Source organism: Phoenix dactylifera, chromosome 7, assembly GCF_051530095.1.
Source record: "Phoenix dactylifera cultivar Ajwa chromosome 7, Ajwa_hap1_PhDact_Kaust_v1.1, whole genome shotgun sequence".
Lineage (NCBI taxonomy): Eukaryota > Viridiplantae > Streptophyta > Magnoliopsida > Arecales > Arecaceae > Phoenix > Phoenix dactylifera.
In genome coordinates, this window is record NC_143196.1 from 35111267 (window position 1) to 35122596 (window position 11330).

At 35.5% G+C, this 11330-nt stretch overlaps 1 protein-coding gene across 9 annotated transcripts; it reads right to left on the minus strand.

The window, feature by feature from the left end:
- Window positions 1–2146: 2146 nt before the first annotated feature.
- Window positions 2147–7982, minus strand: LOC103703754 (transcription factor bHLH110-like). Of its 9 annotated transcripts, none has more exons than XM_008786718.6 (8): window positions 7484–7982; window positions 7251–7371; window positions 6192–6807; window positions 5000–5125; window positions 4821–4886; window positions 3208–3273; window positions 2741–2800; window positions 2147–2592 (listed from the first exon to the last, which is right to left on the minus strand). In XM_008786718.6, the coding sequence occupies exons 2-8, from the start codon at window positions 7355–7357 to the stop codon at window positions 2452–2454; spliced, it is 1182 nt and encodes a 393-aa protein (XP_008784940.3). In that variant the 5' UTR covers window positions 7358–7371; window positions 7484–7982; the 3' UTR covers window positions 2147–2451. The 9 variants fall into 9 exon arrangements, with proteins under 9 accessions (XP_008784940.3, XP_088558073.1, XP_088558077.1 ...); XM_088701947.2 differs by having other exon boundaries at window positions 7627–7934; XM_088701951.2 differs by lacking the exons at window positions 7251–7371; window positions 7484–7982 and adding an exon at window positions 6912–7177.
- Between the last annotated feature and the right edge of the window lie 3348 nt (window positions 7983–11330).

The window sequence follows — 11330 nt, forward strand, 5'->3', positions numbered from 1 at the left end:
AATCTGTATAGCCTTATGGCTAGCTCTTCAAGTAGAAGTATATGTAGTTCCTGCATGAATCGGATCAATTCCAAGCTATATTGTTATATATGAGATAAGTGCATCATCCACTTCAAGCAGAAGTATTTGTAGTTCATGCATGAATCAAACCAATTCCAAGGTGGGTTATCATATAGAAGACAAGTGTATCATCCACAAGAGCTTGATTCTCATTATATATATTAAAGTGACAACCACTTTTAATCCTATGTGTGTGTCTTGATTTATCTAAAGTAGGAGTATTTAATGTTTGAGTGCTTCCATCATCCTTTTTATTTTTAATACTTTTATTATTTTCTTCTTGTGAATAATGCATAAGGTTTTAAGCTAGTAAAGCTCCCGTTGTAGTTGTAGAACTATCTTTAGGTGATCACTGACCATTGGATGGGTAAACTTTTCAACTCAATAACTTGACCACCATCATCAATGTTAGTATTGAATGGATGCTTCAAACACTACGGTCTCAAAATAAAGAGGTCCATGGCTATTATCGATCTTATTATGGATAGAATTTGATTGAAAATGTTTCTCCTTCACTTTTCTTGACGTATTGTACTTACATCCAAAGAAACTTCAACCCAATATTCTGTCATCACATTTGATCACTCATTACAAAACTCCCCTACTTTGATATTTGGCCGTCCCTCCCTCAACACATCAATTATTCCACCGGCCGGACTGCCATCGGTCTCCTAGCCTCATTCCTTGGGAGGGAGTAGTTCACCTAACTAGAGGACTACTGATAGATTAGAACATTTCTCACGTTAAGATTGATCATCAAAATTAAGTCCTTACAGCGAAAGTTTAACTATGTTGTGAGACAATATAACAATAACACTCTCACCAACTGGACCAAAGTGATCAAACTTTAAAATCATTAGAGTGGTGGTACATTAATATCAACATGCGAAGAGGGTTATCTAGCTCTTAGTGATATTTTATGAAGACTAGAATGCCCTGAGAGAATAGTGAAACGGCTTAACATTGGAAGTAGATTTGATATTTTTTAAAACAAGTCTATGTCTCAATTAAGATTTTGGTTTATATTGATGCTTTTGCATTGGCAAATACATAATTTTTTTCCTCATTATCCTAGACAATATAAATAGATACAGCCTACAATATTTCCTGATACAACATCAATGATTCAGTATATTGACTAAAATTAATTGATCGTTCATTTTCAACTTTACATGATAGAAACTGATAAAGGTCCAATATTGGCCAATATCTATATAAGAAAAGAGTGGGGATAATGATATGCTCGTGGCTTTAGAAGGAATATGCAATATCTCATAGTTTTATGTTGATATTTTTATATCTAACTCATAATGCAGGCCAATTGTTTGCAAATAAACTAGACAGAATCAATGAATTAAAATGGGATTGTCTTATTCCTAAGATTAGCTATACAAAATCTAGGGCACTTATAGTGGGTTTTCACCTTAATGCATGAAACGTGTTATCATTACATGATATATGATATATTTGAAATCCAAAAAAGCACGTAGTAAGCTCACAAAGATGACTAGTCATGTTCTTGACCATTTGCAAATTTGATGATATTGAGTTAGGCTTGCATATATATGTCAAAGAAGACTCAAGTATGATTTGAAGGTGAAGATATTTCTTTCAAGGGCAGTGGGAATTTGATACGGTACAAGTCTTGGGTTGATGAATATATAAATGGTCGGTCAAGGTCATTTGCTCTAGTTTAGTTTGTTTAAGCTATTGGTCTAAAAATATAATAAACTTAATTAAATTTGATATTATATCAAAACCTATGCACTCTAGTTAGTATGTCATGAACCCATATGCTCTAATTAGTATGTTGTTAGCTATCAGGTGCATCTAAGGTCAGATGAGGCTAGCCTTAGCAATCGAGTTCTCAAAGTTTATTACTTCTAGAACTCTTTTGGTGCTTTCTAGTTCTCTTTCTCTCTCTAGCTACACAAAGTATATGTATCAAGCTTATGCTTATTTTTATAAAAGATTTCAAAGGCTACATTATAAGTACTTTTAAAACATTACCTAAAATTTGATAAACAAAAATTGCACAAACAATGGGTCCTAATATATAAGCACTTATAATAAGAATACATCAATGAACAAGACCAATTAACTTCTTTTAAACAATGGAATAATGTTCATAAATTGTCCATGGAGCATAACTTCTACACTATTAATGGAGCAAAATTGTTCTATCTTAGAACTATAAGCTGATCAAATTTGCTCCATCACATATCAGTCGTTTTAGATCTCAAGTTTGTGATCTCTAGAGAGGCTAAGATCATTAGAATTGATCACAATATATAAGAAAAAAGCGATAGAAAATGAATCATTTTTAGATTAGTTGACAATGTGATTGCTAGCTTTAAAGCATGTACAACTCCTTTTAGCCATATACTTAGTTCAAGCACTTCCCCTGTAGTTAGGTGGTGACCAAATTCCTCCATCATCACTTGTGACATATGATGTGCAAGACAAAGGCACCAGGCAAAGTCCTCTACTCCTTAGATCTAGCTTGGGTTCATCTCTCTTCTCATTTGATACCTAGATTTAGAAAAGAAGTGGTAAGTTTAAGAAAAACATTGCATATATAGCAAAATACAAGACTTGACTTTATAATGCAAAGGCCTAATGTTTCTCTCTTTGTTTTCTCCCTTGGTGCTTTGTGTATTAATGGAAGGTTAATACATACCCCTTGCGTTGTCCTTGCTTTCTTATTATTGGATGACCTCAAGTAAGGTACACTTAATGTCTGCAAAGAAGCAAATAGTTATCTAAAAAATAAAGAACATAAAACTCAAACCAAAGCCAATCGTCATTTTCATCATAAAAGAATTTGTACAAGTATTAAATATGAAAAATTAACGTATATGATCTAATTTTGTGGTTGTTGATTTTGCTAGTTAATTGTAACTATTTGTCTATCGCTCAATAGTTTTGGGCTCTTAAAAGCAGTATTATGCAAAACAATCAATTGTTCATTTGATAATAAATATGTATCCAAGACCTTATGACAAGCACATCTTTGTCTTATACATTTGTACAAATGGGCAGTTTGTGAAATGATTGACACATTTACTAGCACCCACCACATATTTTTGATATTATAACTAATGTCATATCTTTTAAATGTTTATACTATACAAGAAAAGTGATTACCTCAACTTGGTCTTGAAGAAATTTAATATATCCGATAGCCTCCATTAGCACTGATGCTGTATCAGTCTATGCATCACCAACCATATGAATATATGTTAGTATAAAATTTAGAGAAAAAAAATATGACTAGTACACAATTATAGATGATACCCCTCCATTAGAATATCAAAATCAAAATGGAATGATAAAAACAAGTTGAATTTCTCTTTACTAAATTTGAGAAAACTCAATTCTCTTTCTAAAGCATGTTTTGGAGTCTCTCTTACCTTAACAAATTAACAAAGAAAGTCAACTTAGAAACAAACACAACAAAACGAAAACAAATATATGCTATAGAGAAGCTGCCAAATATATTTATATTATTTATATTAAACTATGTTCAAAATGATGATAAAGTGAAAAAGCTAATATATGTCCTTTCTAAGCTTTCATTTGATATCAATTTTCACATATAAGAGCACTTATCCTTTTTACAACATAACTTCTAACTTAATTTGGATAATTATATTGGAATTAAAAAAAAGGTGATGCTACAGAGAAGGGGAAAGTCCTTTTAGTTTGACAAAGTTGCCAAATAATAGTATAAGTATCAAATTCATGTCGACCCTTCTATAATTGTACTCTTTAACTAAAAAAGAAAGAATCTTTACCAACAAAAATCAGAAAAGAGAGAGTTTCATAACTTCAACAATCACAAATTTTAAAAGCTTATCATACAAGCAAACATCATTAAAATTTAGTAGCTTTTTAGTCTAATATGGCCGAGAAACATAATGATTGTTTGAGATGTTTCTTTGATTGTTTAAGATAAAAAAATTGCACATCTAGAATTAATTTTTATGTATTGTTTGGTGATCGTGTTCAAAACTTACTAAGAATTTACAGTTTATTTGCTTCTCTATCACACACACATATACTTGTATTGGTACTATTTTTCATTTTTTTATTTTATTTTATTTATTCTTATTTTATTTTTAGCTATGCACTTGTAGTCTTATTTCTGCATTTTCCCTTTTATAATATTTCCTTTTTTTTTCTTTTTCATTTAGAAAAATTGTGTTTTTGTTCTCTATTTCTTACATTTGATTTGCATTTGTGCCTCGTTTTATTTTATCTTATGTTTCATTTTGTATTTTCTACGCAGCGGCTTCGTACTTCCCGCTTTGTTTTCTTTTTTTGATTATTTTACTTGTCTGTACTTCCAGTTTATTCTTTGTTTTTTGTTTCCTATGTTAAGTTATTGGTTTTCTTTTCTTTATTAGTCTCCATCTAGCATGCTTTGCACTTCGCACTTGCTGAGTTATACCAGTAAGAATATAATATGGAATACTAGCACTTGGATATAGTCCGCTTCAGAAAAGAAAAGACAGCAGAAACTCACTTCTCTCCCACCAAACCCTCACAAGAAAATTAATTAACGGCACTTCTAAGAGATCACAACCCTTATATATGTCCCATCTAGCTAACACGTAGAAGCTAGATGAGCTAAACATACCAAAACCACTTTGCTCAAAAGATATACCAAAACCACAAATATTAATACCATACTCAGTGAGGTCGCAGAAGACTGAGAACTCTCCATTTGAGTTATGGAGGCGGCGAGATCTATATACCTTGCCAAAAGGTGCCACCAGCTGCTGAAGAGCAGCGATCCTATCACCCAGTTTCTCCTTCCTCACCTGTTTCTCAAGGCCAAAATATATTTAGAAGAAGAAAGGAAAGGAATAACAAAGACTCCAAGCAGTGCAGTTATTCTTGGAAACTCTTAAAGTTGTATGTGATCCACCCGTACCTTGAATGGGGAGAATGAAGAACGAGACTCGAACCGAGTTTTTTTTGGTTCTGTTTGAGATGCTGTGTGCTCTAAAATACTATTGCCTCTCCTTGCTTCTGTAACTCCACCGACTAAAGACGGCATCTTCGACGGAGCAACAGTCAAAAAAAGGTCAGTTCTTAGTTTGATTGATATGCACATTGAACCCTAGAACAGCATATTGCTTTTCTATATTTTATTTATGGCCTTCCTTTGTAAAAGATGATGTAATGTCACTTATAAAGCTGAAAAGAGCTATATACTTTATGGCTCCTTGGTGCGAGGTAAGAAAGAAAAAGAAAACAGGAGGGCGAGGGACATCGTAAATGTGAGGTGAGAAAGAAAGAGAGAACAGGAGGGACATCGTAGATCTTTGCACTGTGGTTCCATCCATCAGTGAAAAAAAAATAAGGACATGAAAATTTCTACATGTCATACGTCAAAGAATTCAACAAAGCGGTAATCTCAAATGACAAAACAAGGAGCAGTATTGATGTTACTAATTTTTAGTATCTTGCCAAAATCATATATTCTTTAGTGCCGTCTAGTGGCTGTGAGAATATTTATATAATTAAGAGAGTGTGGGTGCAAAAGTTGTTCTCCCCTTCTTTACTTCTTCCAACGAACCAATTATATATTCGTTCTAAGCTAACCAAGTAATATATTAGGAATGCGGATGCTAGTGCTTTCTACGATCCACTCGTACTAGTCACACTTTTATTAATATTGATACCTGTTCTTGAAAAAAAAACGATTAAATAGCTTTCAACAATGGAAAAAAAAACAAAGAAATTACAAGCACAAACAATGTATATATATAAAAATATCAGTGCATCCAAAAGTTCTAAACTAATTTTCATGATTAAGCTAATTAATGATGATCCCAGAAACAAGATTGATGTTGATGAATGTGACAATGCCGGTGATTGTTTATATGAGTGGCGGTGGTGATGGTGGTGGCGATGCTTGGTTTCATATGACATACCAACAAATTAGCATAGTTTTTCACGATAATTAAAGTGCCATGATTGGATTATTTGCTCCAATGTTGACAAATTTTGTTATCATCAGACCCATCTTCATTCTATTATCAATCAATATTATTCTCGTCATACCTATCATCATTTTTATTAATATTTAAGAAGAGGAACGGAGTGACGGGCATACGCACCTTACGGTGACCGTGGGATGGCCCTTGAGCTATTTCATGGAGATGGCCAAGCGCAAAAGGTGTATCTTCTCTTAACAAACCCATACCGCTGAACAAAGGTTGGCAGAAGCTCCGATCAAATCTAGCTGAAGCCAAAAGATCCAAAGCCTCAAGGTCCATGCCTTGGGATATCGGGACAGTCTGCATAGGGGGACAAGGGTTCGAAATATTAGCTGTCGGAAATACCAAGCTCAGGCTTCCTCTTCCTCCCCCATGATCGGCCAAGCTTGGGGCATCGAACAAGTCTGTAGTGGAACGAGGCTGACAGCTATTGATCTGGCAATCTGATGCTAATGTTCTGAAAAGTTTCTCCTCTAATTGGTAGTCTTCAATGGAGGGCTCCCTAATGACCCCACTAAGCTTTGGAAAAGAGTCTGGTAGCTCCTCTTTGATCTTTGCTAGGTTGAGTTGGTGGGCTGACTGGTTCATGAAGCTCTCAGCGCTGCCAGCCCAGTGAAACCCTAGGTCTTGCACCATTTGTGAGTCGAGAGGAGGAGGTGGGATCTCATGACTTAGTCTATAATCTCTTTGGCTTGAGAGGACTCCATCGGCATCAGATATGAAGACATCACTGTTTCTGCATAAAACCCAGTCAAACTTAATTAGAAATTCCATTAGAGATCCATATCCAGATGTCTTATAACAACTGTGGAGTTCTCTGGGAGCATGGATAGCCCTTACCATACGACGAACACATCCTTCTGTTTCTTATATCTATGGAGGCAACAATATTTGAAGTCATGACCTAAAATAGAGCCTTAAGTGACGATCAGGCTTCTGCTAAATTCCTAAGGTTGTCATGGTTCTAGGGTTACAAATCCCTAGGATCAATAATGACAATAGATGTAACGAACAACCGAGCAAGAAAATTCCAAATCCTAGGAATTAGACTCGAGTGCATTCAGATGTCCTGATTCAGGATAGAAACTTAAACACAAAATTCTCTCCTGTACACACAAACAAAGATAAGCTGGCATGTATATATAAGAAGAATAAAACTTAGTTTTTGAAAAGACTTACAGCATGGGACCTTGGCTCCACTCATTGTGGCTTCCAAGGTCATGGAAAGATGAAGCATGAAGCTCTTCTTGGTGGTGGTGGTGACCTAGATTTGAAGGCTCCATCATGGTGTTTTAAAAGGCTTGATAGTCCCAATATGAAAAGGGAGGAAGATGTATCAAGAGAGAGAGAGAGAGAGAGAGAGAGAGAGAGAGAGAGAGAGAGAGAAGACTATTAGAGCTTTGGAATCTCACAATCCACTCGGAACATGTAAGCTGATGCTCACGAGTCTCTCTCCCTTTTCAACTTTTCTACTCACTTTCCTCTTTGCTCTTTGAGACCCATATTCTCACAGCCCGAGCTTACTGAAGTAGAGAAGAGAGGGAAGGAGGTGTACCCGCCCATCAAAGCTCTCTTTCTCTCGCGGGCCGATGCGTCTCTTCTAGCTTTTCTTTTCAGAAGAACTTTCTGCAGCTCTGAAATTAAAGATAGGAGATCATCTCTCTCGCTCTCGGCTTTTCTTCTCTCTCCCCCTCTTTCCCTTTGCTCTTATATGAAGCTGTAGCAGTTGCTGGCAATTACAGGGAGATGATTATAACTCCTCTGCCATGATTGAAATCTGTGCCTTCAATCCCAAGGCTTTTCAACAAAGACCCCTCAAGAGATGGTAATGATATCACTCATGCTTCTCTCTCTCCCCAACTCCCCGCACGCACAAGCCAGAACATGGTCAGAGCTCTTATATCTTATCACATGGAATCTAAGGTATGCTATGTATATATATATAATATAATACATATAATTTAAGAATAAACTAAAGAACTGCTTCTGCTGATACAAAGTCGATAACCATTGTACTAGTTACTAAATAACATTGCATGCAAAGTTTTCATTAGAAAAGACGTGGAAAAACTGTAGATGAAGAAAATGGGTATTGTACTGCCCACAAATACAGACCATTTACTGTTTTAGTCTAAAACCCACTAAAAAATTGTTACAATTGCCACTATAATCTTTTTATGATAATCCAATTAATTTTGTTGCAAGAATAATGTGTGTGTAGTGCTAGATAAAAAGTTATAACACTCTTCTCCAAAAAGGAATTCAAGGTTAAACATGCTTAATTGGTGACCACATTTATGCCGGCGAAACTATAAATGATACTAAAAATGGCGCTAAGATATGCATAATAGTTACTATTCATTTGAGCCATTATATCTGTAAATAACGTCCATGACATGCCCAAAATAAGCAAAGAATACAAGCCTGATATGTATCCCATGTGATTTTGGTTAGTATATCTAATTTGCTATACTTCAGCTCAGTAGATTAAAAAAAGAGAGTCATCATGCACTATAGCAGCGTAATCATGTCATGTAACGCATAGGGATGTGGAGAAGATTAGGAGAGAGTGAAGACATTGCACACAATGCTATAATACTCACCAGAAACACTCATAATGATAGGTTGAAAAGAATCCATTTTTTCCAATCATGTCCCATGGTGGCAATTGGAACCCGACCGGAAGAAACCCCATCCCTAGATATTATAGTCTCAATAAAAAAATAAGCTTGCATCACCTCTTCAATTTTCTAGTCGCTGATGCTTAGTTTAGTGATCCTTCTTTCGAGATTTAAATAATAATCACCGACCGTGCTTACATGTATAAGGCTTGTCCTGATACACAAATATATACAAACACAAGAAGTCGCACTCAATGTATCAGATTAATGAATCCATCCATTTTCTTATTGGTAATGCAAATGTCCAACCATCTAAAACACAGAAATTTGCATTCCTAATACACTTTTATGAGAGACCTATTTTAACCCTTGACTTTGATAATTTTATCTTGCTCTTATTCTAACATTTTCAACTATACTAAGCATATCTTAGGGTTTATGAGCACTCTTGCTTTCCTTATAATTTTCTTTTAAAATTATTATTTTTCCTTTTCATTGCAAGAAAGTTAAGACTATGGAGTTGTACATGTACTTTAAAAATTTCTTCTGATCTCTTGGGTCTGTTCTTCTAACCTCGCATGTTCCAAAACTAATTAAGCAAATATTCAATACTTCCCATGTACTACTTGACATCTCTAATTAATATACAAGTTTCACAAATTTTCCTATATTGCTTGGCAAATTAGATCTGATCTTTATACTCAATTCCTATTTACACATTTTTTAATGTAAGGGGAGGCGAAGCCATCGAGATTTTATTAAGAAAAAAGATTATTTTGCAACATTAGAAGGTTAATTTGGTGAGGAGTAAAAGAATGTATAGGGTCTTGATGAGCAAAACATATCACTAGATAAATAGGGAAGAACTTTTTTTGTAGTAAGCCAGATATGTTATCCATTCCTTGAATAAATACAACCATTAGAATCAATGAGCAAGATTTTTAAGAGCTTGGAAGGAGCCATATATAGTTGTAGAGTTCTATAATATGGTTCTAGTCTGATTGGCCACATAAGCTTTTTTTATTTATTATTGAGAAAAAGGGAGGCTAAAGCAACCCCGAATTTATTAAGAAGGAAGAATATTCACAGGAGTAGGGTAAGAGGTTCAGAATGTACAATGAAAGGAAAAAAAAGAGAGAGATTACCGAGATTGTGAGCTCTAAGGTAGATTCTTTCTAGCTAACAACAACATCAAAAGAAGAAACAGTAAGAAGAGAATAAAGAGCTGGTTTGGGAAAATAGACTTGAACTTCGTAGCATCATTCATAGCAGTAGTGCAGTAAGCAGCCCAAGGCATGCATGCCCCTGGATCCAAGGCAGAGAATAACCAAAGCTGCCTGCTGAGATTCCGGCATTTAATACACCGGGACCTACTCTTCCAGAAGATCATTAGGTAGATGTTAAACCTTAGGCCAGATGGAAGCGAACTCATGCAACTATTTTTCTTTGCGGAGCAGTGACCATCCGTTGAAGACGTTAATTAATTGCTGCTGACGCATAGACTGAGGGAGAGAAACTCCTGTGTTTAGGAATACTCTAGCATTCCTTTCTTTCCAAATGATCCAACATACTGCAACAGCAAGATAGAGAGGAAGGCAGATATTTTCTCAGGGGAGAATTGAGCCAGCCGTTCTTTGGGAAAAAAAAATCTATGAATTTCCTGGGCAACAACTGAATATCAAGCCTTTGAAAGATAACTCTTCAGATTTTTTGAGCAAAGGAACTGGTCATGAGAATGTGATCTATGGGTTCTGTAGGGTTGTTGCAGAATATACATCCTCCAATGTATTTGCCCAATTTCCTTTGTATATTGTCTCTAGTATTAATCTTGTTCATCAAGCATAGCCAGAGAAAGCACTTGTTTTTAAAAGGTATCTACGGCTTCCACAAGCACTTTGCAAACTTCCACCTGATTCCTCTAATGCTTAGAAATTCGTAGGACGCTGTTGTGAAGTCCCCTCCGCTGTCTAAATTCCCTAGAACTTTTGTCAAGCTTTGCGCTTAAATTACGATCGCCCAGAAAGGCTGAAACCCTTTAATGGAGTTTCTTCGAGTGCTGGTCCGGTCCAGGTAGAAACAAGCCTGAGCCTCCAAAATGCAGTTCTTGAGTTAAAGAATTTCGCAAGATAGCCAGATTTGTTGCGGCTGACATAAAATAATTAAATTGGGGAAAAAGGATTTTAGAGGAGTTTGTTATGTGTCACAACTAAGGACCTTATCCAAAAAGACTAGTCGAAAGATATTTTTTAGATTTTTTGGTCCTGTATAGGTATTCTAGATTTTTTCGGCGGATAACTAATGTGGGATTAAATACACACTCGCACGGATCTTCACATACTCCCCTCGTTCAAGTTCTAACGTCATCGTCAGGCTAAGGATTCAAATCCATTCAAATCTAATCACAAGCACCACAATTAGCTCATGGTCATCCTCCATGAACTCGTGCTACAGTGTTCCCTAGTCCACATAGGCTATATGCCAAGTTTGCTCTAATACCATTTGTAACAACACAGAACTTTACATCAAAAATACTAACCAAAAGGTATTTTTTGGGTTTTTTAGTCCTATATAAATATACTAATGTTGGACTAAACACACGCTTGCATGGATCCTCACATTATGCCTCTCCAAAGCACCG